Source organism: Athene cunicularia (assembly GCF_003259725.1).
Source record: "Athene cunicularia isolate RWA chromosome 10 unlocalized genomic scaffold, athCun1 chr10_part1, whole genome shotgun sequence".
Classification (NCBI taxonomy): domain Eukaryota; kingdom Metazoa; phylum Chordata; class Aves; order Strigiformes; family Strigidae; genus Athene; species Athene cunicularia.
This window is the reverse complement of record NW_020799112.1, coordinates 8,256,983-8,284,919: the sequence shown is the minus strand read 5'-3', so window position 1 is coordinate 8,284,919 and position 27,937 is coordinate 8,256,983. Positions and strand designations below refer to the sequence as shown.

At 39.3% G+C, this 27,937-nt stretch overlaps 1 protein-coding gene across 1 annotated transcript; it reads right to left on the bottom strand.

The window, feature by feature from the left end:
- Positions 1-3,320: 3,320 nt before the first annotated feature.
- UACA (uveal autoantigen with coiled-coil domains and ankyrin repeats) lies at positions 3,321-26,806 on the bottom strand. The gene is made up of 19 exons (XM_026856120.1): positions 26,475-26,806; positions 22,263-22,396; positions 21,675-21,763; positions 19,730-19,794; positions 18,768-18,825; positions 18,187-18,257; positions 17,974-18,080; positions 16,871-17,052; positions 16,395-16,432; positions 15,893-15,979; positions 14,675-14,782; positions 13,572-13,604; positions 13,006-13,104; positions 12,769-12,805; positions 11,813-11,865; positions 7,636-10,326; positions 6,875-7,027; positions 5,884-5,949; positions 3,321-5,199 (listed from the first exon to the last, which is right to left on the bottom strand). Exons 1-19 carry the CDS (start codon positions 26,511-26,513, stop codon positions 5,128-5,130), a joined length of 4,182 nt encoding a protein of 1,393 aa, XP_026711921.1. The 5' UTR covers positions 26,514-26,806; the 3' UTR covers positions 3,321-5,127.
- Between the last annotated feature and the right edge of the window lie 1,131 nt (positions 26,807-27,937).

Below are 27,937 nucleotides of genomic sequence, written 5' to 3'. Positions count from 1 at the left end.
CCCCGCCCCACATTTCTCCTACTACTTTTTTCTAGTGAATTTCTCATTGACATGATCATCTGCTTTATCTTTCCCATCCTTGCTTCTCTCCAAAAATCCTCCATTACTACTTTCACAGGAATTTCATGGTCAGAAGATCATGCTCTCTCATAGCCATGATGCTTATAGACAACTTGGTTTAAAAAAAAAAAAATACTCCTACCCACCAAGCCCTGAAGCTGCTTAAAGACAGTTACTTGGCCAAATCTGTCATGACCAGATTAGATCCCACCACACCTTTACTTGGTCTATACTCATCATTTGTAAGTTTGTCAATACCTTACAAGACTCCAGCAAGTAGTATAGCAAGACAAGACACCAACTAGAAGTGTCTTTGCACCCAAAATAATTCTTATACTACATCTGACCCTCAAGATGACAGGAGTCCTTAAAAGATCCCATCTTACTTTGAAATACCCCCATTAGATTATAAAACTCTAACTTGATGTCCTGCTGGGAAATTTTAAAGTCTTCTCCACTGTACTCTAAGAGCATATAAGCAAAAAACCCAACATTTAATGAAGTGTAAAACTAATTATTATGAAATAAAACTAGCTGTTCACAAAGTGGAAAAACATCACATTTTCATGTCCTATTTTCCTTTAAAATGTATTCCCTTCCCATCATCTAGCATACTTTGCAAATGTAAAAATAAATATTCTTCACAGCGGAGTGCTGGCTTGAAGGCTACGAGTCCAACAATAAAGAGCTTCACAATTTAATGGCCCTTAAATGCTCAACATCTTTTTCACTTAATGTAAAATCCATCTGATCTAATAGCTGTGACTGAATTACATGTATGTTTTTTCTATTAAAAGTTAATTTTCTGAGTTGGCAGAGCAATACAAGCTTTAGATTAAAAAAGCAGTAATCTCTATAAACTTTCCAGGATTCAGAGATATTTTCAAGTCAGCTACTCAAAACAACAAAAAAAAAAGTAGTCACATATTCACTTTTTAAAGTGCTATTACATAATAAGAACATTGTGCCAGCAACCAATTATAAGCTGCATTACCTTATTAATGTTGCTTTACTGTCTCATGGAACAGATCACAAACCACCTCTTGTGAAGCACCCCTCAAACCTCTTTGATGCATTTCATTTACATTTGACATTTTTCTGACCTCCCATTTCTTCCTTTCATTTATGAGCTATGTTTGTCCATGAATGCATAAGTATTTAAAGCTTCCTTCACTGGGCCTGATACCTCAGGCTTGATTTTACCCAACACATGCATTATCTGTGCCATGGGAACTTCACTGATATGTGGACACAGCCCAGATTTTACCTTCACGAGTCAACTGAGCCAAAACCCCCCAGACTTACACACAGCATTGCCAAGGGACTTGCTCATTCTGTTTGAGCCTGGAGACATCCCGTTTGTACAGTACTCAGACAATCCACGCTTATTAAAGCTCAAACATTAAGCTTATGTTCTTGTATGCTATGATTTTATATATCACCAATACCAAGATAATAAAAGAGTCTGAGTACCATGTATTACACAACTTATTGAGTCACAGAGTTCCCAAGGAAATTCAGATTTAGTTTCTCATTTCTATGGCATTCTTTATCTCCCATTTATTCCTGAAATTAGGGCTTCCTTCCCAGGTAAGTACTTGAAAGTCCAGGCAGGACTTTCTTCCCAAGTACAATCCTGCTGCTGAGAACAGTGTTATGCAAAGGACAAAGTAACCTCAATTAAAAATTCCACAACTGCCTCCTGCCACCAAATGGGCTGGAGCTGTGGCGCCACTCTTCCAGAAGGAAGCCACTTTCTGATGTACAACCGGAATGTTACCACAGAAGAGGCACAGTTGGGTCTCCCCCCACTCCCCCAACTAGTAGCAACTCCTCAATTACCTCCTTTTTAGTATCCTATTAACAGAAGATACAGAGTAGTTATTAAGGAGACATTTCAAAAGAGAAAAAACACACAACTTCTCAACTCCAACTATCAATTCACATTTTATAGAAAAATGGTAATTTCATGCTTTAAGTACCAGGACACTGGGTTGAAGTTGCAAAAGTGATCTTGAAGTCATTTAACCTAACGAAAAACCTCAGATCTATGCCACTAATTCAGCTGCTGTAACAGCAGTTACAACAATCAAGTCACAACACAATAAGATCTTAAAGTGCACATTGTCAGCATCTCCAGGTATCTATTCTGGTATGGGTCAAGGAGTGGAGTAACAGTGAGTATTTTCACCTAGCAGGTTGCTTTTGAAGATGTTTCAAACTGGCATTTAAGTGGTATGTTAATCTTCCCCCCCAAAAACGGCAAATGTAAAATACTCAAGCAGAAAGAAATTATGTTGTTTACTAAAAAATAAAAGAGAATGTAAATATAATAGAAACAGCTTTAAAATAATTAGCCTCAGTCTGCAGAAAAAACATGGCTGGAAATCAAAATACCATACAGTACACCTGAGAATGTATAAAAGCTATCAAAAAAAATTATCAGTGAACAGCACTTCACTATACCCAGGAGATTAGCTGACTGAGTAAAGTTGACAGAACGTATCTACTGGCAGAGGGAAGGTTTAAACAGATCAAATCTTGGAACAGTTCTACTTAAGTGCCAGTTCCTCTTCAGAAAAAAAACTCATACACACACACACTTACACATGTACTACCCCCTATTCTGAGTTATTCAAGGAAGAGACCATTGGTCCAGTCACTGTTTAAATACAACAGAGTTTCACTTACACCGTTCATATCCTGATAGTTTAACAACCTTATTAATTTTCATGTCCCACTGGCTGGATGAGATACCCAAATAACCAAAAATTAAATTAAGTCCATGGTGAAATAAGAGAGTCCTTCACTTTCAAGTCACACCAAATGAATGGACTTCAGTAGTGCCAGGAAATTATTCTGTAAAGATTGCTTAGCCTGAAATCAAGTAGCAGTGTGAGCTATTCAGCAAATCCACTTTCATTAAAAGCAGCAGTAACACTTCACTGGCTCACCCCCAACCTAACAACTGACATAGAGAGCTTGCCCTGTCTGGTGTAGAAATAAATGCCAGAGGCAATTTACTCTGAAGAATTAACTGGTAGAAGCTTTGAGTCTCAATCAACATCACCAAACTTTTACCAACCATAAACTCTGTAAGTAGATAGGAAAACCCAATAATCCCAGCGGACATCTAAAACCCAAAGGTGTTACCTGGTATTCAAGAGTATTCAAGTGAGTTAATATCCTTCACTACTCAGACTATTTTGCCAAACTACTCACATTTCTTTACTTTTTACAGAATTGACCACTACAATAAAAAAAGAAGAAAACATTTTATTGATAATGCAATATGAGAAAAATTTAGAAAAACATACATAGAACCCCCTCAATAAGGAAACATACAATATCAAAATATGCCAGAGTTAGTATATCAAAACAAATTCTCTCTAATAAGAGTTTCAAGTAATGCAATCATAAAATAATTTGGCTAAAAAGTAATGTATATATACTGAGATGTTTTCTGTAATAGTCCTCTAAGAAATTAAAGGAAAGCAGCAGTAGATCTGTTTAACTACAGACACATAGTTAGTAAATATATTAAGTGTATTTATATAATAAAAACTGCCCTGCACATTCATCACTATGTCTGCATCCTCATCTGTGGCAGTTGTATCTTCAATTCTACAAGACTCTGCCCCAAAAGGGACAAAAAAGGAAACAAACATAATACTACTAAAAAAATGAGACATAAGCCTGTGAGGTACAGCTTGTTGGGAGGCCCAGTTAACACAAAGCAGAGAACTCCACACTCTGACTTAAGTCCTTATTTTTCAGGAACATGGAAGGGGAAATTTGTCTTTTCCGCATCAGGATGCCTGATTCCTACCTGCTAGTTCTAAGCAAACGCTTTCACCCAAGTAGACTGAAGTTAACACAGCTACTGAGGGCACTTACACTGTTTGCTCTATTAAAACAGCTGCATATGTTATCAGGCTCATTTTTCAATTACTTCCTTTGAATAGTCCCAAATTTCATGTTTCCTTTCATAAAACTTACTTATGGGAACATCATCATTCAGTTAAAAATGAAGCCTTGTCTTAATAGGTAGATTCCAAGCAAATAAAGATTCTCATTTCGTTAATCCTTACTATTTGCATCTTTCCCCATAAATAAGATTATAGTACATAACTTACAGTTAGGAGGAAAATACCTTTAACTTCCACGAGATAGTGTTTGAAAATCCAGTACCTGAATTATGTAGTGTATAGCCTATTGAGCTACTCAGTCTACACCCATATTAGGCTTAATGAAGAATTAAATTATACAGAACTAGGACTATTGCATTTAAATCAAAATGCTGCTCTACAAACCATGACACTCCAGTCCCACTATTTTAGCCTACAGTAATCAATATTAAAAAGCATCCATGAAAAAAAAAAATCTTGGGGGAAGGGGGGAAGAAGGAGGGAAACATAAGTTAGTGTTTTGATGAAAAACCTGATTTTTAAGTCTTGCAGAAAGCAAAGGCACTACATCTTAGCCCTATATTTAACTAAAGCCTGTAACATGGCCAGCCAAGTTACACCATATACCCAAATACCTTTTGTCTACCTTTGCAGCTGCCTTACTAAACATGTTGTAGTAGGTCTTGATAAGTTTGTGACAAAATAGCCACTTTCTCTTCATCATTAAAGGAGAGACAAGTTACAACACTTAGCTGAGCTCATTTGAACAGTTTATTTTTAACCCCACCTTGCGAGACCAAGTTCTAGGATAAACTGGAGTTTCTCGGTATAGGCCTTGCTTTAATAAATGGTCAATCAGACATTACAAAAATTTAACTACTATGTCATCATTTTGACAGTCAGCTTCAATACCAATTTTAAAGACGTTCTACATCTTTTTATTCATCTAATGAAAGAAATGTCAGATCTGAAACTTAGTAGCCCTATTTTACTTGTTTACGAGAAAAAAATCTCATCTTTGTAAGCTGTTTCATATTTGGAGGTTCTAATTGCAGCTATATTACCATAGTTATATAAATCTCATGACGGTTATCACTACCGTAATCACAGCACTCCTACAAGATGCAGCAGCCTTCAAGAGCAAATGGCACTAACCACGTCAGCAAACAAGGCCCTGTCTCATTCGAATGATCTGCAGCAAAGCAGCTTGTACATCTTCATCCATGTGACCCTAGAGCAAGCAAACACTTGGTTAAAAAAAAAAATTAATTTAAAATCCCATGAACTGTCAACCATCCATCACTAACATTAACAGATTCTTCAAAATTACCCAAAAGTCTTAACTCATTGCTGTATTTACACCAGTCTGGAAAAGTCAGAAATATTTTGGAATCCTGGCTGGTGTTTTGTTTTGGGGGATTTTTTTTTTTCCTCATGGAGAGAAAGAAGGGTTTGCCTCTCTGACATAGTGATGTAGGAAAAAAATTACAGTTCCTATCCCCTGGACCCCACAGCCTGCTGCCGTAGCAAGAGTCCCTCTTTTGCATGCTTAAGTATTTGAAGTTGTAAGATCTGAATTAGTTGATCAGCTCTTTGTTCAGTGAAAGCCATGGGACAAATCTGCATTAAGTTTCATGTCACCAGACACCATGCCCCTTCACAGTAGGTTATTATATACAGTTACACACAGACAAATGGGAAGGGGAAGATGGCACATGACCACCTACAGCTGTGGGGTGTATTTCCTTTTTTGTTGGATCAGTCCATTCCAAATTAAAACTCTCATCATCAAAACAGGTACTTCATACTAGTTTCAAGTTTATTTGAGGTCTTCTATTATGGCAGTCAGAAACATGTCTCAAGAATTTCTGCACTGACATGACAGTACAACAATCTGAACTCGGGACTATCATACCTGTACAGCACTAAGAAGATGTGTCCGATAAACTGAAACTACCTCTTGATGCTGCCTTTTAGCATCCTATAAAAAGAAGATGGGAAAAGGAGGTGAAATCATACATTTTTTAACATCGACTCTTGCCTATTTCCAATTTTGTGGGCTTGGTTTTGTGCACTTATAGACTAGCCAAAGCAGAATTTCAAGGTTACAGTTTGCTAAATCCCCTCCATTAATCAAGAAAAAAGTCACTGCTTCACTTTTTTTATTGCTTACTTGTAGGAAAGCAATTTTGCTGAAAGGCTATTGGAGACAGTCTGATCTAGTGTGTCAGCCCAGGTGCTAAGATTAAAAACTTGCTTCATCAACAGCATTAGCTATTTGTTTAAAGTCATCCAATTTAAGAAATCTTTACCTTGTAAGGGTCAACCTTGTAAATATTAAAGATGTATCCTACTTCCATACAGATCTACAAATAATTAACTTTGCTCACATACACAGCTTTAATTATGAGCTTTACTGAAGTCACAGGCGCCCCAAACATGGCTATGCACAAAATCACAGCACTTAATCATAAAGTGTTCCCCTTTAGTACTTAATGACAAGCAATACATTTCACAGTGTCTGCAGACAAGGGAACAAAGTCAAACCCATTAAGAAAGGACCACCTCACTTCCTTTCAAAGTGAGAAAATAGATGGCTGGTAGGTTTTTGCAAGAAAATATTAACATTGAACTTGCATACAGAAGTGGTCTTGGCATGAACTACAGCAGCATATTTTATAAGCAAAATTCTCTCTAAATTGTATCCTTTTTGTCTGGAAGAGCTCCCAAATGTTGCAACTCTAATGTGCAGGAAAAAAGTAACAATACATGAATATTCTACTTTTGAAGTCTAAGCCTCTAGGCAACCCCAGTGCTCCAGTGGCCACGTACCTATATCCTTGCTCCAGCAAGAAACCGTAAGCAATGATACTACTTTTCAGACAATACCTTGCAGGACTACTTACAGCCAGCTGCTGTTGCAGGGTTTTCACTTGGTTCTGGAGCACATCAACCTGCTGGTTCTGCCGCTTTGAGGGAATCCCAGTGGTGTATGTAAGCTGAGACAAGCCATTAAGGGCTTGTTTTAACCGCTCTACATCATTAAGCAGCTCTGTTATCTTTCAACAAAAAGCACACAGAAACCTCATTTAAGGATGTCTCACCAAAACCTGTTATTCTTTAACATTCTTTAAAGACTGACAAAGATCAGCAAGCATGGAAGGGTCTCTGTTCCAGCTTGCCACGACACTGGCTAAGAGACTTTGAAGACTTCATTTTCATGACATGCTATCACTGGTTCACATTCTGCTTCCTAACACTCAAATCTGTAAGGTATGGACCCTGATGGTCAGCCAGTGACAATAAATGGCATATGCTCTAAAGATATTTGGGGTCTAATTTCTAAAAAAGAGTAATGAACCACCAGAAGGCAAGCCACAGAAGCTAAACTAATACAGCTCCAACTGAAGAATGAGCTTATACCCCAGAGTCTAAAGCCCAGCCTGGAAGTTCAGATACAACATAAGATGCCCAAAATATACAAGGAATTAGAAAAATTTAGCGTAACACTAACAAAACCAGGACTTCATCTTCACAGATCTGGGCTAGTCCTGGGCACCTAAGGCTCAGTACAGTCATGCCTGAATACCTCAGTCGTTGTATTTGAAGTCTACTTAATGCTCATAACATTTTCAGCGTAGCTGTAAGGAACTACCTGACATCCTACCTTGTTATCCTTGGCTTCCACCTGCTTTGCCGATTCCTGTATTCTCTTCTGCAAGTCAATAATTGTTGTCAATGATTTATCACACCTTTCTTTCTGGTCTTTAATTTCTTGCTCAATACTGCAACTCCGTAACTGGAGTAACTCCTTTTCATCCTTTAAAGAAAGCTCACTCTGTTTAGCTTGTAAAGCCTCCGAGCATGCTTCCTCATACTTTTTATTCATATTGGACAAATTTTCAGCTATGCTATTAATCTGGGCCTCCAGAGTACTTTTCATGGATTTGTATTCTGACATGTCAATCACTTCTTTGCTCTCCAGGTCTGTTAAGGCTTGTTGAGTAAGCTGAATCTCAGACTGCAACTTCAAGATTTCCTCATTTTTAGCTCTGTTTTCTTCTTCCTTTTCTTTCAAGCTGTTTTTGATTGCTACGATTTCCTGTTCTAGCATTTCCTTCATTTGTGTATATTCTACTAAAGGTACTGAAGACTTTCTTAGACCTGACAATTCATGCTGTAGTTGTTCTACTTTTAGTGTCTCTTTGTCATAACATTCCTTTTTACTTCTGAGGGCTTCCTTTAGATCCTCTATCGTGTGACCAAGAGCCTTCTTCAAGGCTTCAATTTGCTCTACTGAGAGATGCTGAGCCTGTGGAGTTACAGGCTGCTTGGTACTCTCTTGCAGCTCGTCTTTCTCCTCTTTTTCGCCTGTGTATTTCTGCAGCAATTCTCTCAATTGCTTGTTCAGCTCCTCCATTTTGCTTGCGAACATTTTCTCCATTTCACGGGATTTCTCAGCAAGGATATAGTTTTGCTGCAAGTCGTTTTGGATGGACAAAATGCCATTTTTGAGCTTTTCATTCTCCTGTTTGCACTTCTTGTTTTCCTCCTCACTTTCTCTGCACTTTTGCACCTGTTCATGTAACTGTGCTTTTAATTCTTTCACTGTGGCTTCAAAGCTTTGTTCCCTGTCTTCAAAGGAGGCAACCGGGGCATATTTTGACTTAATGCATTCTTGAATTGTGTCAAGTTCCTTCTTTTGGGCTTCAATTTCCGTGTGCAGCTGTAAAATTTCTTCTTGACCCCTCTTATATTCAGCCATAATCACAACATTGTTCTCCTGAAGTTCCTGAATGCTTTTATTTAAAGTAGTCACTGCAGTTTTGTGATCTTTTAAACTTATACACTCAGTTTGTAGTTGATTCTCTAAGAGTTTCACCTTATTTTTCAAAGTTCCATTTTCTTCATTTACCCTCATGAACTCTTGCTTTCTCTCTTCAGTTTTTCCCTTCAGATCCGACAGCTCCCTATTAGTCTTTTCTAGTGTGTTATTCAAGACTGTTTTAACCTCTTCATGTGTTGTAGCCAACACATACTGATCCCTGAGAGTCTCTCTTATGACTGTGTTTTCAGAGACGAGTTTGCACACTTTTGCTTGTTCATCATCGTATTTTTTCTGAAGCTCAGCAAGCCGCTTTTCAAGTTCAATACCATTAGATTTTAAAGCTTCCAATTCTTTTTTGTGCTGCTCTGGAGACAGGTACACAGCTTGTAAGTGGCTGATATTCTCACTTAAGCTGTTCTTCTCTGCCAGCAATTTTTCAGCTTCTGCTTTGCTTTCGTTGTACTGCTTTGTTATTTCAAAAAGCTTTTTGGTCAGGTCACCAACAGTCAGATCATTTGTTTTCTTCAATTCTTCGTGAATTTTTAAAGGCACATTCTGGCTTTTAATTTCAGTTTTTAGCATTTGGATTTGCTGTTTAAGCATCTTGTTATCAATCTGCAGTCTTTCAAGTTCCTTCTGCAGAGTCTGATTCTTCTGTGATACTTCAGAAATTACCTTCCCGAGTTCCTCATTCTTTTGCTCAAACCCACTCCTCATTTGTTCATGGTCTTCTGGCTTTACATGATGAGCAAGTTTAACCTTCTGATTCTCAGATTCCCTCTTTAAAAGCAAAATCTCTGCCTGCAGTTTTCCATGCTCTCCCTCCATCTCTGCTAACTTTCTTGCTTTTTCATTCACTTCATTTGATAACAAACTCTTCATGTTTTCAAATTTCTCTGAAGATACAGAGCGGGCTAACTTTGCTGCTGTTTCTTTGAGCTGCCCTTCTAACTCCACAACATTTCTTCCCCTTTTATCTCGCTCCATCTCCAACTTAACAAGTTCCTTCTGCAACCTTTTATTCTCCTCCACTAGCCTTCCTTCATCTCTCTTAAATTCTGCCACCAGCAATTCATTCTGCTTAATCTGGTTCCTCAGTTTTCCCACTTCAGCAGAGGCTCCTTCATATTTTGTTTTCATTTCTTTCAACTGATCCTTCAGCTCCTCTGTTAACTTACTGTTTCCTGAAGCAGCTTCATTTGTCAGGTGATCTTTCAGAGCAAGAAAGTGGGTCTGCATTTGCTTAACTTTGCCTTCAGAGTCAAACATTCTTTTCTGTACATCTTTTAAAGCATCTTCCAGTTGTTTTATCTGTCCATCAGATTCTGCCTTGGTTCTTTCACACTCTGATGCCAAAGCTTTACATTCAGATACCTTGTGAGACAGTTCTCTCTGCAATTTGCCAATTTCTTCTTTTGCTGCACCATAGCAGGTCCTCATGTTGTCGAGTTCTTTCTTTAAAGTTTCCTTCTCTGAGCTGGATGATTGGTTAGGCAGGGAGAGCTCCAGGGGTCTCAGCATAGACCTAGACTGAAGATAAATTGGCACAAAAAAGGACACAAGTTTGACAAGTCACATACATATGAACTGTCATATACGTAACTGTCTTAAATCTACATTGATATAAGCATAAAATTTGTCCAAGAGATTTCTTTTTCTCTTAGAAAACTAATCTATTCTCGCCCACATTACTGAGTATATGTACTTCAGCTTTTAGCAGTAGAAATCTTGAATATAGTTCTACACTACTGCTTCCCAGTCATCAGACCCTACTGACATTAAAGGGCAGGTATAGTATATTCATTTCCCTTGTTATTTAATCACTCATCTGCTAGAAGAAACCTAATTTAAGATATTTTCTCCACCCCTGAAGCCTATGAAAATAATTTTTAAAGTAATCAGAACAGAGTACATCATGGTTAACAGAACCTTCTTTCTGACAAGACTGAGGAAAAGTAATTTAATTTACCATGCAGTAAAGAATATCTCAAAAAAACACCAAAACAACCCCAAACCAGTTTTGCTCTCCTGCCCTGTGGTCTTCACTACCAACCTTCACTTCACCACCAGCCATGTTACTGGCTGTTACAAGGCCCAAACTTGCTCCAGTGATCTCAGTCATGTTCCAAGGATGAGAACACAGTAAGTAGCTTCCAGACATCACCAGCTTAACACCACTTAATTCCTGCTTGGGATGTGGTCTGGGTTTTTTTTGGTTGGTTGGCTTTGTGCCCACTCCCCCTCCCCATTTTTGGTTTGTTGGGTTTTTTTGTTTTTTTTGGTTTTTTTTAAAAAAAAAAGAAAAGAATTGCACATTAACTCATTTTAAACTTCAACTAAGAATACAAAAACTAAGACCACAGGGATAACCTCATGTAAAACATGGCAGAAGATACTGGATTTTTCTGTGTTACTAACAGAAGACACAAAATACCTATTGGTGAAATCTGGCAAGAAAGCATAGGATATCCAGATTTATTTCTAGCCATCACTCACTCCTCAAAGCATTACAGCTGAAATACTCCAGCACAGAAACAGCTCGTCGATTCGGACCAACCCCTGTCATATACAACTCACTAAGGATCTGATGGACCTTGTTTATAACTGAATTGTTGCTTTAAAAGGTAGCTAACTATCAGCAAACAAAATTGGCAGAAAATTATTATAAAGCTGTCAGGAAAATAAAGTCTTCTGAATTTAAAGTAGAAAAATTATGGAGATGAAAAACCAATTGCACTTTACACCAACTGTTGATCCAGTAGTGTGTTGACTCAATTTTAAGAATGCTCACTACAGACCAGACTGTTCAGCGTCCAACACTTTCACACATTTAAAAGCTCTGTCACACACGTAACTCTAGAGGGCACCAGCAGTTAAAAATAAACATAGCAAAGCAAGTAGGAAAGAAAATATTCTATTCAGAAGCAACGTTTAATAGATGTACATTTATAGGTATACTTAGCTTTCACAAGCATAACTATCTTAGAATTCTCTCAAGTGGCAAATCATTTATTACCTGTGATTCCACAGCAAACACTTGGCCTTGTTTAAGTAATAACTCTTCTTTTCCTAGATTTGCAAAGCAAACGGCATTTAGTCTCTGCTTAAAAACAGTAATATGTAATCACAAGAACTATGATTTTCCTTCCTAATTTTATTGTGTTCAGTGGGACTGCACTAGGCTGCAGGTTGGTGTTTAAGTACCTGGTATTAAAAACAACTCCTCCTTAATTAAGTCACATGGGAAGTCTGAACAATCTCTTAAGAAAAATACACCCCTCCTACAGCAGGCCAGGTAAATTGTTCTACAAAGCAGTCATGAAAGCCACCTTGAGTCAGCTGCACGTCTGCACATGAACACAGCAGGGAAAAGCATCCCCTTGCACCCCAAAGAAGGGATCCTCTTGACAGCCAAACAGCTCTCATGACAGACTGAGGAACATTTTTAGTTACACGACTGTAACACAGGCCTGTAACCAAGTTAAATGCAAAAGACTTCAGGTTCTGGAAATGGAACAATTTCTAATAGAAGTGGAAGCAGAGCTCCTGTGTTTGAAGTTGTTTTCAAACCTGCCTACACTCAAGGATTCATGACAACCACAGTTTTCTTTTTCACAGCTAGACATGAGCATTGTTTAAGATCCGAAGGTCAGCAAGGGGAAGATTCGATTTGGGGCACAGATCTTGCTCTGCTTGTTTTCCCATGTTATGAGAAGAGATGTAGCAGAGTCACAGCACACATTTCACAAGAGCAGTCACTCACAAGAGACTGACCAATAGTGCTCCAGCACTCACGTACAAACACAGCTGCCCCCAGCCAACTACTCAGAGGTTTGAAGTATGGACACGCACATTATGCTTGGCCATAGTTAAGACCAACAAAAGGAAGAGATGACAAAAAAACCCACCCTTTCTCTATGCATTTTAACACTGCATCATGCACAGCAAATTTTAAGAATTAAATATACTTACTATTACCAAAGTTACTTCCAGATCCCACAAAGTCAACCTAAAAAAACCCAACAAGAAACGCAAAAATAAAGCTGAAAATTCATTTCAAATTTTTACTATGTTAAGCTAAGGATTAAAGAGCAGGGAAAGCTTTTACATAGAGATAATAATTTAAGACTTTCAACAATTTAAAATTGCTTAAGTAATTGCTACTGTAAACACCAATTGCTATATTACATATCAAACCAATTAACGTACTTCATAATATTTGAGTTTAGCTTTGAGAGCTTCAATAGTTCTTAAGCTTTCTTCGTGCTGTTTTTCCTTGGTAGTTAGGATTTTCTTCAACTCATCTTTCTGAAAGAGAAAAAGTGCCAAATAGCCAAAGCCACAAGAATGGCCAGATTTATAAGATCTCAAGCAAACTTCTTAAGAAGTTTAGGGTGAACTTCAACCAAGATCAGCACTGAAAGAATCCCTAAATTTTTGATTCTAAAGTTCTTCCACAACACTGCTCCTCTGCAAGAGGAATCTTGACAAATGAGTCAAGGGAATATGCACCAACATAATTCGCTATTGTTTAATTTATTCACAATTATTAGCCTTGCATTATTCAAAGTCACTGAAGAGATAACATTAAATCTGCTTAAAAGGTGCCACAGGGATTACCTATTATTTGTAGTAACAGAAGTGCTGCCCAGCTATATAAGCTGAGTATGTATCAGAAGGTATTTCATTTATAGCATCTACAGACAGATTACTTAAATGCAATAGTCACTTCCCCTATTTCATAGTTTCTTATACTTTAAGGTGATATATCGTACCTCATTTTCAAGATCATCTGCAAACATTTGCTCCTGCAAAAATAACAAAAAAATTCCCCCACAAATCATTTTTTCAGTAATAATGTTTAAGGGGCTTATACACAGTTCTTTAGTTGACAAGTCTACCCCAGTTTCCAGTGCTACATGCTTCCGACTGTTCCCCTTTCATTTACCATCTAACCTCTGGCAAGAGAAATAAGATAAAGAGAAGTTAAGGATGGTTTGACAGACCAATATCTCTTGAGATGCATACTAGGAAACTGGAATATCTTTTCAATTGTATAGATCATACATTACTGAGGCAGAAGAGTAGTTTTTCAGTAGAAGTTTGCTAATTTTGAAAAGTGAGTATAAAGGGAGTTAGTTTGTGGGTTTTGTTTGTTTTATACAGGAAATGCTAAAGAAAAGTTCAGACAAGCCAACAATTCTGAGAAGAAATATTCTTTCTAACCATGTGCTATATTTAGGGGAATGTACTTTTTACGTGTACCTCTACAAAAACACAGTGAAGGAACAAATGTGAGCATCCACAAAGAAAAAAAAAAATCTTGGTTTTATTTTCTCTCTCAATTGTACTGGTCATATTTAGACCTCTAAGAAACTTTTTTTTTAAAGCAGTGTTTCAAATTTGGGTGAGAAATTCCCTACTGAAAACCTTTGTTTCTGGTTTTGCCAACTAAAGATTTTTTTTCTGTGTTTCTACTTACAATAACAGCTGGAAAATAAGCAACAGCTATGATAAAGTGCTGACACCCACCACCTACATTTAACCATGCAGATGAAGTTTACTCTCCAAATTACAACAGAACACCTCATGGTTCACGTTACATTGCAAGGCGTTGCCATAAATGTTACTGCTCATATTTATGAGTATCCTTGAGTGACACTAACAGGCCTCCTCACTTTTTGAGTATTATTACAAGACCAAAGGCTTTTGCAGGAAAAGAAAGCGACAGTGACAAATATAGAAGTAATTCACAAGAAAGCAATGAAGACCACATCCTAATCACACATGCTTTCCTTTCTACTTCTACCAGCCTTCGCTGTCAGCATCAGGTGGTCCTTGCAGCTGCCAAGACAGGTTACCCCAGTACTAGATTTACCTCATTCAGCTGTAGTTGTAGCCCACTGATTCTATCCAGCAGCATCCTTTGCTCCTCTTGTGCTTCTCTCATTCGATCTTTCAAATCTTGATTTTCTAACTCCAATTCCTTAAAAAGTAAAAAGTTTTTTTTAAAAAAAGCACTCCACACATGCATTGGGAAAACTGAAGAATCTGAACCAACAATTTTAATGGTCACTAAAGACACCGAGCCTTGCCTAACAAGTCCCCTCATGATTTTGTGGCCTTACTCCAGACCTGTTTGATTCTGAAGGTTTTCTTAAGCACAAGCTCCAGAGTCTTCAAGATTTTTGGATCTAGATAGCTCATTCTAGTAGAAAGTATAAGCAGAGTAAGATCACATTCAATGCTGACAGCACTCAAGAGGCTGCTTATCTGCTGTCTGTTAACAAGTAAAAGTAACTAATGTTAAAACATTTCCTGAAACCCAACCACTGTGGCCAAAGGTGTAACAAGAAAGCCTCAGTGGCATGAAGCATAGCAACCTCCAAGTGCTAACTGTTCAGCAGCCACCAGAATCACTGGGAATGAATAATAAATCCAAGACATGAAATGACATGTCTCTGCACCATCAATCCAGTGCTTGCATGCGAACAATAAAGCACATTTAACTCTTGCCTAATAACCATTGCCTCAAGTGTGGGAACTACCTTAACTTCAACCAGACAAGTTGCATTGAGAGATCTTTATCATTTTATTACACAGCCTTTCAGAACAGAGGCCTCAAATTCAGTGGTTTGTTCCCCAGAGCTTAAAACACTGTTTAACTTTTGAAAACTAATGACATAGTAACAAGATGAGAAAATTAATACTAGTTAGTGTAACAGTTATGATACAGGTTGGTTTTACTAAAACGCTCAAACCTCTGGAGAACATTAAAAAGAATCTTCCTGGTTTATGACCCTATGATTTTACTGCAGGTGAAAGTAGTAAACAAAAGGTTAGGAGATGGTCAGGGTTAAGACATGAAGAGACTTGCAATTCTATTACACAAGTGTTTTTTTCCTGAAAAAAGTTTACAGCTTATCTGCATAATTGCCACATTACAGTCATGCAATTAAGTTTTAAGTAAACAGCAATATATATGACCTTTCTTAATGGAATTGCTAATGCTTATTTTACAGGCACATCTCGTCTTTAGTACGTCTGGTTCATGATGCATATGGGAATGCACAAGCCAGAAATCCTTCTCGCTTACCTGAGCATTATGCTCCTTCTGATACAGCTTGACATTCACCTCCTCCTGCGCATGCAGCCGATTCCACTTCTGTGACATATTAGTAATCTGTTATTGCAACAGTGCAGTATTAATTTATATTCCTGTTGTGTTCTGCAGACAGCCATCTCTGGGGATGGTGGGCTGCTCTCAGCCTCCGTTTCAGCCTCCACTGGGGGGCAAATACTGCCAACACCCACACTTGGGCAGATTGCTTTTCGGTAAGAGTTGGCTCATGATCTCATCCAGACAGCAAATGGGATGCTTGTCAAAACTCTTAATCCTGAATATGCGCATCATCAAATATTTTTCAAATAGAAACAGCCACACCATCTGATTACAGGGAGAATTTTCTCAGCTACATAGGAAATTAAGAATTCAAAAAATACTGATCTAGTTTTGCATCACAGCACAATCTTAATCATCCTCTCAACAATACCAGCAGTATACTACCTTAGGAGATACTTAGTATAAGCAGCCTTACCTTTTGTTCAGGCTGTCCTTTCCTCATGGTATCTCTTGCTGAAAAAGCACCACAGAAATAAGAAGTTAAAGAAATGCATTTCAATCTCATGCAACACATCCAAGTAATTCTATCTATTTTCAATCTTAGGAGGACATTCCAATAAATAGATTGACCATCCCTCCAGTTAATCAAATATGGAAACATCCACAAGTACAAAGTTCTTCTATAAATAAGGCTAATTAACTCCTATGATCAATACTGCAATGCCAGGTTCAGCAATGTTAATACCTCAAGCCAGAGCCTTCATTTACCTTAAAAACTTTATTTAAACAAAATCCAAAAAGCCACCTTCCCCCTCCCAAACAGGCAATTTATCACCTTTTTGTTCAAAGGACTACAGCTGCCCTCCAATACCAGTTCCTAAAGACACAGCAGTGGGAAGATACACAATTCAAATGAAAGAATACTAACAGTTACAGCCACATTCTTCATACCTTTGCTGGAATCCTCAATGGCAGCTTTTATTAAGGCCAAAATGTCAATATTGTCACCAATTCTGGCATAGTAAGCACAGTCATGACCAAGGCCATCAGTCAAACTAACATCCGCACCATTTCTGAGCAAAACTTCTACCGCGTCCTTGCAGCCGTACTCACAGCCTAACATTAAGGCCGTCCTGAGGATGGGGAAAAAGATCATGTTCAGAGACTGGGGGAACTTACGCTTTCACGGAGCAATCGTTCACACATGTCTAGCCCTGGAAACTTGAGTCAAGGAATCCTTCCTCCATCAAGAGGGGAAACCAAGTTTGAAAGAGTCATTTAGTCAATGTCTAAATATTTGTTTAAAAGCAAATAAAAACACTGTGATAGCAGCATTTTCACAAAGCCCAGCATAAACATGTGCTTTTGAGAGCCACCCAGTGTTTTGAAAACTCATGACTTTGGCTTCCTCTCTATTTAGATACAAATCTCAGACACAACAAACAGAAGACAAGATGTTTCAACAAAGTTGAGGGGGCCAAGCGCTTGGGAGCCCTGTCAATGCCTTCCAAACACTTGCCAGCTTCAGAACACACACTGCAAGTACCCCCATGCTCTGTCCCACAGCAGCCCTGGGTCTGCTGGCCATCAGGTAGTCAGCCTCCAAGAAATAACTGGCAGAAGTAGCAGCTACAGATAGAAAACCCTTCTCCTGACCACCTGCCATGAACACAGAAGCAAGCATTTCAAGGAATTTAGGTCCTTTTGGAGCTCCAACAGGACTCAAATACTTCCTGACAGAGTATCACTTCTGTCATGACCCACTTTGCATACAGATCCCAAAGGGTGCAAGATGCAGCTTTGGACAGAGAAACCCTTAAAACAACCAGCTGCAGTTTCTCTGCTGACAGTAACAAGCTTATATGTATATGTAAGAACAAGCAATAAAAGGCGGCCACACTTGTATGCATTATTGAGCTGGCACACTTCTGAACTAAGACCCAAGCTCTTTTCCACTGAATTTAGCATATTTGTTCTGTAGTCAGAAAACCAAGGGACATCTTTATACCCCTTAAATATCAACAGGCATTCTGACAACCCTCTGCATGCATTACCTGTTCTGTTTGTCCCTGGCATTAACATCTGCTCCTCTGTCTATCAGAAGCTGGCAAACTGTGGGACGACACATCTGAGTGGCCAGCACTAGCGGTGTCCTCCCGTCCTGAAAAGATGAGGGGAGAAAGAGATAATGAAAGGGAGAGAAAGCAGAGAAAACACAAGAACTCCAATAGGGTTTGTGCAGGAGAACGCTGTAAGCAGCAACTTACTCCGTCTTTTGAATTCACTGAGGCCCCATGATCACACAGGAGTTGTATGCTAGAGGAACAGTCTGACATAGCTTTCAAGAGAAAAAGAAAAAACAAGTTAAACTGCTGAAAACAGCCTTTGTGAAACACCAATCACCTCCTTGGCTGTGTTTCTTCCACAAAAATTCATGCAACTAAGTTAAAGCACGACAAGGCTCAAGGACTTGGTTCTCACAATCATCTCAACAGGACATGAAAGAAATCAAACACTCCTGTTCGAGGCACTGCATAGCATAATGAGAAGGCAGACAGTCCAGAAGAAAGGCATCTGAACCTATGAACATCACTGCTCTGAAACACTGCTTGTGATACTTGCTTCAGATTTTGCTAGACAACTCACAGGCAGCAGAAGAGGCTTCCAGACCTACAACCTCTGCTAAGACTGTTAAGTTTGTTACTGAGGGCAAATGTCATGACAACAAACATTTTCTCCTATTACAGTTGCCAAAATTAAAAGAGAAGAATTTGGCCCGTCAGAAAATTAATCCATCAATTAAATCTAGATTTCACACTACAGTTACCAGACCAGAAAAACCTTTTACCTGCATCATGAAGGGCAGTTCTTCCTTGAAGATCCACATTCTCTGTTGGACAATTGTACTGTTAAAATAAGTAACCACAGTTATCAATTAGGATTCAAATTGCATTTACAAAACATGAAATGTTTGAGGTTTTAATTAAAGCAATAGTGATTTAAGAAAAAATACAGTACACTGTACAAATACAGTGACATATATGAAACAGAGCTATGAGTACATGCACTTCAGTGCTCTAAATACACTGATCTAGAGTTGCAGAAGTAAATTAAGACCATGCAAAGAAAATGCACAATTTATCACAGACTTTTCACAGACACTTTCAAATGTTTGTTCACTACGGCCAAGATTCTCTGCTACTTGTCATTACTCCTTCACTACTAGTCCTGGCACTCCACAGGAAGTGTGAGATTTCTATTTGCATGGAGACATGCATCAGATAAACAGAAGATGAAAAGAACACATTAAACAAAAAGTACTCAAGTGAGCACAAACTGACCAGGAATAAATGAATTAAAAATAAGTAGCACACAAACCTAAGACAATCCCCCAATAAGTTTTCATTAATGAAAGACTAGGGATATAAATGCCCATCTTTTGAAGAAAACACTACTCTGGAACAGACCTTTCAGTATTACTGTTCCTAAATGTAGATGTATCCAGAAAAGGAACACTAGTCTTTAACACTCAGCTCTGTTTTCTTTAAGCAGTAGAAACTACAACTTGATTTGACTGTCTATGCAAAGAGACAAAAAAAAGTTTATTTTCTTTTAGTACTTTCAGCCACCTGTTATTCAGTATGAAAAGGTCTTTTCCCCATGTCTGTCATTTTTAAAAGAATGTAATTGTTAAAAAAAAAAAAAAAAAAGAGGAGCAGCACAGTCCACCTTTGAATCAGCAGGTTTAAGAGTACCTTTTGCTCTCTCAAGAATAAAAACCATTAACAGACAAGTTGCATTTTTCAGTACCTGCAACAGTTTCTGCAAACATAATGCGTGTCCGTATTTTGCAGCTAGGTGCAATGCGTTTCTACCTAAAAAGACAGATCAACATCAAGTCAGGATCTATTTTCGACATGCATTTAGAAATATCACAAACAAATAAAACCTATGCTGTTTCTCAGCAAGTCAATTACTAATCATATAGCACTAATTTATGTACTTCACTAAAGCACTAGCACAGTTTTTTATCTGAAGGAAATACTGTCATCACCCCCCTCCATAATACCAAATGCTTCATTCCTGCTCATCACGTGCCAGATGTATGAAACAGCAAGATCCACATGTCATTAGACTGCCAGACTGAGTTCAGAACAAGAGACAGTTCAGATCAATAGTCACAATTTAGATACAACAGTCAGTCCCCCCAGTTCTGTCAGTGCTATAACTGTCACCTCTTGCATATGCTTCACTATTTGTGATACAGTCTTTTGTTTCAGAGAAATTGCAACCAAGGATTCAAGTTCATTAGCAAAATTAATCTCAAGATACTGCAAATGACTCCACATAAGCATTTTAAAAAAATAATCTGCCACATGAAAGGAGGAGGCCAGGTTATTTCTGTAATTAAATTGAAAACAGAAGAATATTCCTTAACCACGTTAAATTATCAGGTGAACAATCTGAGGCAAAATTAGCACCCATTTTTAACTACCTCTTGCATAAGACCTTCACACAAACTCTGTTATCATATGCAGATCAAGAAGGCAGCACAGACATGCTCTGAATTTTTGAGGGCTCAGTATGGATGCACAAACACCTGCCACATCATTTAATTCTAATCCTCGTTGCATACAGTACTTTACAAGTCTCAGTGAAATACACTTTAGTATTTAAATGAACACAAATTCATTTAAAACCATTCTTATAGTGTTATTCTCAGCCAGAAATGCTGATCTCACCAGTGAGTCTGAAGCAGACTACATACACAATCACAGAAGCACAAAACCAAAGTTCTTAAATTCTGCTGCATTCATGAACTTACATGACAAGACACGACCTTGTTCAAATGCCAGGTCCTGCACTTGGGCCACAACAACCCCATGCATCGCTACAGGCTTGGGGAGGTGTGGCTGGAAAGCTGTCTGGAAGAGAAGGATCTGGGGGTTCTAATCGACAAGCAGCTGAACATGAGCCTGACAGTGTGCCCAGGTGGCCAAGAAAGCCAACGGCATCCTGGCTTGTATCAGAAATGGTGTGACCAGCAGAAGTAGGGAGGTGATAGTGCCCCTGTGCTCTGCACTGGTGAGGCCACACCTGGAGTGTTGTGTCCAGTTTTGGGCACCTCAATACAAGAGGGAAATGGAGGTGCTGGAGTGAGTGCAGAGGAGGGCAACGAAGCTGGTGAAGGGCCTGGAGAACAGATCCTATGAGGAGCGATTGAAGGAGCTGGGACTGTTCAGCTTGAGGAGGAGAAGGCTGAGGGGAGACCTCATCACTCTACAGCTCCCTGAAAGGACACTGTAGAGAGGTTGGTGCTGGTCTCTTCTCACAGGCGATTGGTGACAGAACAAGAGGGAACGTCTTTAAACTGCAACAGGGGAGGTTTAGACTGGACATTAGGAGAACATTTTTCCCAGAAAGAGTGGTCAGACAGTGGAATAGGCTGCCCAGGGAGGTGATGGAGTCACCATCCCTGGATGTGTTTAAGGGTCGTTTAGATGAGATTGCTGAGGGATATGGTGTAGGGGAGAACTTGTAGAGTAGGGCTGATGGTTGGACTTGATGATCCAAAGGGTCTTTTCCAACCTGAATGATTCTATGACTCATTTCCTTGAAGTTCAGCAACAACTCACACAAACTTTTTTGCCAACTACAGGGAACTACAGAAAGGAGGAAGATCTTTCCTGCAGTTCAGCTTAATTCTACTCAAATAAAAACCAAGCTGGAGAACTTCAGCTAGTTGGAAGCCTACCTGCAGCATCAGTGGCTGTGATATCAACTCCATGAATAAGCATAGTGTTCAAGCAATCCAGGTTTCCCTTTGATGCTACAACATGGAATCTAAAAATAGAAAATACCTTAAGCTCAGCTGGTTTACACACAAAAATGGTAACACTAACCAGGAAAGTAAAAGCAAACAGTTGCATAGCAGAAGCATTATACAGTGAAAATCCATCTTTGGACAGCATGCAAATCCAGTTAAGAGTTTTGCAGATATTACTTCAAGGAACATAGTAACTTTTTTGAGAAGCAATCATTTACCTTGAAACAGTGAGTCGGGTGAAAAAAACAATATGCTTTCCATTTCCCTTTAATACTCAAATCTGGCAAGAGCAAGTATTTAAATACTGATCTTCACTTCAAAGTAAAGATTGTTTATGAGAATTCTATATTGTAACTATCTAGTATTCTAGTTTAGATGAGGCTAGAATCTAGTATGATGTATTATATAGAATTATATATTAAAAAGAAAAGTTCTCAGAGCAGCAGCAACATTTAGGAATTGGGAAGCTATTGAAAGTTACTCAACACCATCACTGGTGTACTGGGAATTACTTACGCAGATCGTCCCTCCACATCCAGTTTAGTAGGACTGACTCCTTTTTTTGCAAGGATTGATGAAACCTTTTCCACATCACCCCTTTCAGCTGCTTTCATTAACCTGTCATCGTATTTGTTCCAGTCTGTGTTCAGCTACGCAAGAGAGAATTAGAAAAGCAAGTGAACTTATGGTACACTATTGATCTGCTAAAGGTATGTCAGTAAAAGGCTGAATCATATGCAATTAGGGGATGCAAGAAAAAATGTCTCAGTTTGCAGAGTTGTACCTCTTAAGATGTTTAGAGCTATTTGTGTCTAACATCACTGTAGCATCTCAATCAGGCTGCTCACCACAGATGAGCAGTGCTCCCAGACAGGCTGGTTAAGTCACTTTGGTCCTAAAGGAGCCCTTTAGGATCAAACCTCTTTGGCTTTCCTCATTCTGCTTTGTCCTTTGTATTTGTGTTCCTTTGTGCTTTGTATTAGACATAATAGCACTAAAACTAAAGCCACAGGCAGTAGTGTCCTACCCTCATTCTCAAATCAGGTTTTCGGGCAGTTTCTCATATTAGGTTGTCTTTAGACATCTACCAGCCCCTCTGTCTGCCAGGACAGACCTTTTCACTGCATCTTTACTTTCTCTTCTCTCATCACAGATACTTCCATCCTGACCAAAAAAATGCATCTCCCCCCCCCATAGCAGTTGATTAACAAACAAGGAAAACTGCTGCACGGGGCTGCAATAAACTAAGGCCCTCACAACAAAGGGAGGGCTAGCACATGTACTTGTATACACACACACTTTATAGAAAAGCAACCTGCAATCTCTCAAAAACACAGTGCAGAAGGACTTCCGAACTGCTGCAGACAGACAATCCCACACAAGGTCACCTATAGCTCTGTGCTGCTGTCCTGGTACTTGTCTAACTCTCAACAGCTCCACTGAAGGCAAAGGGAGAGTGTCCAAGGAGACCTGCAGCTCAGTCCTTCATTAATCATATAGGAGAATTATTTCCTAATGGCTAGTTACCACATTCTAATCTCTCCACTATGCACACTAAGAACTCCCACCCCTTTTCTCTGCAGCACCTATAGATCTGAAAAGCTCTCTCCCTCTCCTCCCTTTCAGGAAGGCACATCAACTGTTCTCTCACATCAGCAAGCCAATTAACTCCATTAATTACATAAAAACCAGAGGTTGTCTTGTTTATCTCTATTGTCAATCATTTGACTCGTAATAGTCTAAATAAAACAATTCAGTGTTTCACTTCTGTCTATATTAAATATCTGTCTATGTCTCAAAACTTAAAAATAACCAAGATGCAACACAAAGGAACAGATAAGCAAAGAACTGCAAGTACCAAAGCCCAAAATAGTACTGCTAACAACTTCCCATCTAAGTAATCATCTCCAGTATAAGCTTTTCAGCATTCATTAAAAAATTGTTTTATAAGGAAGTGGGCAGATAAGACATAGCTGCTACAATTTTTGCCTCTATCAACCCTTATATAGTAAAGGGACCAGAGAACTCCACAGGTGGAACTAAGCTTTGAGAGATATCCGAACAGGACAATTGTGAGATGTGATCAACGGCAGACTTCAGTTTTCAGGAATTCAGCAACACATGAAATATGTACTAAATTTAGCCCGCTCTGAACCAAGTTCACATTTATCAAGAACAGCTGAGCTTCCCAGCTTTACTGTTTTTCATGGCCAATGCTTGACCAGAACTGATGAGAAAACACCAGAAAAGCAAAAAGCAGAGACCCTATTTTGACCTTATCAGCTCATACAAGTTGCTTTTCCTTGAAACATTCTTTCATCCACCCACAGGGGCCTAGAGTTTGGTGCTGCCTCCCACCCCACGTCACCACAGGTTACTGCCAAGAACAGCATCCCTCCCCTCCCTCCCCAGCCGCTCCCGCTCTGCCTGGCATGCCTGGGGCTGGGGGAGCACCCTGATCCCTAAGGAAACGTCCAGAGAGAGCAGCCAATGGAACCTGCCCACTGACCTGATCCACCCGCACCCACCTTACAAGGAAAGGCACCAGCACACAGCAGGGGACAGCAGGCGGTCCCATACGACACTGGGGCGTGTCCAAACCCTGCACAGTACAAACCCGAATGCAGAAATGCCACAAGTCAATGTAGGTGTACACATGGCATCAGCACAGGACTGTACCGACTCAACTCCCTGAACGTGGACATTCTTAAAAAAAGATATGAACCACCTTCACGATGTCCCAAGCAGTTTTCAGATTTTAACAAATGAGCATGCTCAAAATACACAACAGGACAGTTTTTCCTTACAGTTCAAAGGGTCAAAATTTAGCTGTGTGATATTCAAGAGATGAACATCTATTGAGCTGTATAAAGAAATGCCAAGTTTATAGCTTCAAATTGCCTGCAATTACCAAAGCAATGTAGAGTGCAAAGAAAGTACAAGTCAGTTATAAATAGACTGCTGTGCATTCAGTCGCAGACAGCCATTACTCCCCACTTTTTCCTTGTTTACTTCAAATGCAGAATTTCAGGCCACAGGCCAAGCATCCCACCCCAAAATGCAGAGATTGTTCTCTTCAGCCAAAGGATCCTTTCTGGACTGCTTTGCACTTTTCAGAAACTTCTGTTCTGTGACAGAAACCTCATGGCCAAGATGAACACTGATGGCTTGATATTCAAGAAGCTTTTAACTGAAGAAAAAGGCTTATAAAAGGAGTATTATATTCAAATCTAACTCTACACAGCAAAAGAATTTACTGATAACAGCAAGACATACGCAGCCTGTAGGTGCATGAAGTTACTATTCGCTGTGGATCAGAAAGTTCCATGCCTCACCAAATAAAGAACATGAAAACTGGTAAACCTAATAATTCCCAAAACAGAGCAGCCAAAGAATAGCTGAAAGCATTTAAGAGAGAAAGCAGCCCACCAATCCCATATCCTTTATACTGGGTTCATCACAATACAGTCCTCCACCTCCTCAAAGGGCCAAACTCACTGTGCAGAAGTCCTAGCAGTCTTCACATGAAAGCGAGAATAGATAAACACCAAAATCTATGCACAACCTTCATCTTGAAAAAAATACAGCTATGTGCTACCAGGACAGACCTACCTTCTCCTTAAGATCTGCCTTACTAGGGAAGACTGACATTTTTCAAAATTGACTGTAACGAAGTCTGGAAGATCCACAATGGAGAGTTGCTAGTGCCACGTAAGTCTCGAAACTCAGAGCCCAGAGCTGCCGTGAGCAAGGTCCTGACTTGCGCCAGCACTGGCCCGGTGAAAGAGGAGATACCAAGAAAACCAAAACCCAACTGCCACCGCCCTGCATCTGTAGAATGTATATTATACAAAATAGATCTGTATAGTGGAGTTGTAGTCATGATCATCTTTTTTCCCCATTCTCATGATAAACAAGATTACAGTAATCATGAAGTCTTAGCAAAAGCTTATTCAGTACAATACTCACTAAAAGTGACATGAAGCAATAAAAATAGAGAACTAATGAAATCACAGCCACTAGTGTTGCCCAGCTAAAGCACAGTACTGATTTGTCAATCAATTAAAACATCCGTTAGCTTAAAAGCCATGCCAACCAGGCTGCCTTAAAGTCATTGCACCAGTGGCATTGCTGTTCGCAGCAAGCACTGCACGCCTTGCCAGCAGCAAAGACAGTATTCCTCTGCAGCTCAGCAAAGTCTCCTCTGCTAAGCTACCTTATTATGTAAATTTTATGTTTTAAAACACCTTAGAAACTGAACATACACAGCATCAAGCTCTGTTGCCTCTATATTCTTTTGCTTTTCATGTCCTTAGAGGAAAGCGATCACACCTTGCATGTTTGCCACCGGGTTTAGATTGCTGAGGTCCATACTTGCATCTTATACCCCCCAGCACAAAGTCATTCAAATCTATAGAAAATCCTCCACCAGTCATTCCTTGCTCCTATTTCATGTCTGATTAACAGGAGCATTATTAAAAAAATAAATCATTTTTTCCCCTTCGGTTATAAACACTTAAGTAAATTGCATCCATTTCCTATGATGTACTAAATCAAATACTGTCACCCAAGCATTTCACATTTAAGGAGAATTCCTCACAAGAAGAGTTGCTAAAGACAGATAGAACACATTAATTAAAAAGAAGCAGTTACAAAACATTTACAATATTTAAGCTTTTGCATTTTTCCAGTTGTAAACTACTGCCATTGATACGCTAAGATACCTACTGTGTCTTTAGCTGCACAGGAAAACCAACAAGTCATCATAGAACTCGCAGCTTCTTGCTGCCAGAAACAACCAGTTTATCTCGCATCAAGTTACAAAGCACTGCAGCTCACAAAGCGCCAAGCCAGAGTTCAAACAGGCTGCTTCGAGAAATGTATTCTCTCCACTGCCCTGAATTCATCTTGTTCCATCCTTCACTTAGCTTGGACCCCCCAGTATATTTTGCCCATCTTCAGGATCATCTTCAGACTTCATAACTCTTAATAAAAAATGGGCTACCCCCGGCCAGAGGCTGCCCGGCCAGTGAAGCCCTTTGCGGTCCGGCTGCCCGCTCAGCCTGTCCCTCCCCAGCAATCCCCGAGAAAACCCTCCCTGAGCTTTTGTTTCTGTGTTGCAGCAGACTGCCAGAGTGACTCAGACTCACAAGTAAATATTGCCTAGATCTGAAATATCTTGTAAACAATACGTAGACAGTCTCATCAGCCCAGATCTATTTTCTGATAACCCAGTACTTGATAGCCAAGCAATAGCTATTAATACATTCTCCGCATGCTCATGTCCTGAGTAACACATTTTAGATTTAACGTTAACTAACAAGACAAGCATGCATGAAACTTTACTACGGTGTTGTTATGCTCTGCAGACATGCAACCACTCACTTTAAAATAACAAACACGTTAGTCAAATTAACTGTCCGCTGACATTAATGAAGGTCATACTTATCACCACTAATATAACACAGAAAGACTGAAATACTTGCAGGAGTAATTTTTTCCCATTCCACCACACCACAAAGCTGAAACCAGACTCACAATCAGACTTCAGACAGTTACAACTGCAGAGCAGATGGAATGCATGATCCTATTTTGACAGAAATGTAACCGATTTTAAATTAGAAAACACACATGCCTCTGCTTTAAAAAAAAATTCTCCTTTTACAGCGATGAAACCCATTCTGAATAGAACCTGGTTTCAGCTTACTGCTGCTGCCAGTCTGTCTCCCAACATGTTAAATGAGAGGAGTCACAGAGGCTGTGAAAACACTAAATAGACAGCATAATGATTAACAGTAGGGAAGATGTAGAGTCCCCTTTCACAAGTTTTAAATTTAAATGGAGATCTCCTGAGTGCTGTATTTAGAGGACTAGGTCAACACGACAAGCAACCACTGTTTTGTCTGCAGAAGAGAAACACGGTGCAGAGCCAGAAATACCACATACACACACAGGAGACTGCAAATAACCTAATAAATGGATTTCTCAGTAAAGAGACTTTTAAAAATCAGTCATTCATATTTGCACAAACTGACCCTTTCCCAGCAACTTCTAAACTACCCCACATCACTTTCGGTGAGCGCCAGGCCTGTCCCCTCACAGCACTAACATGTCTCAAAGGAACATTCCAAGACCTCTCTGCAATCAGTGCCCGCATGAAAAAGCCACCCTACAAAAGTGCAATGACTAGG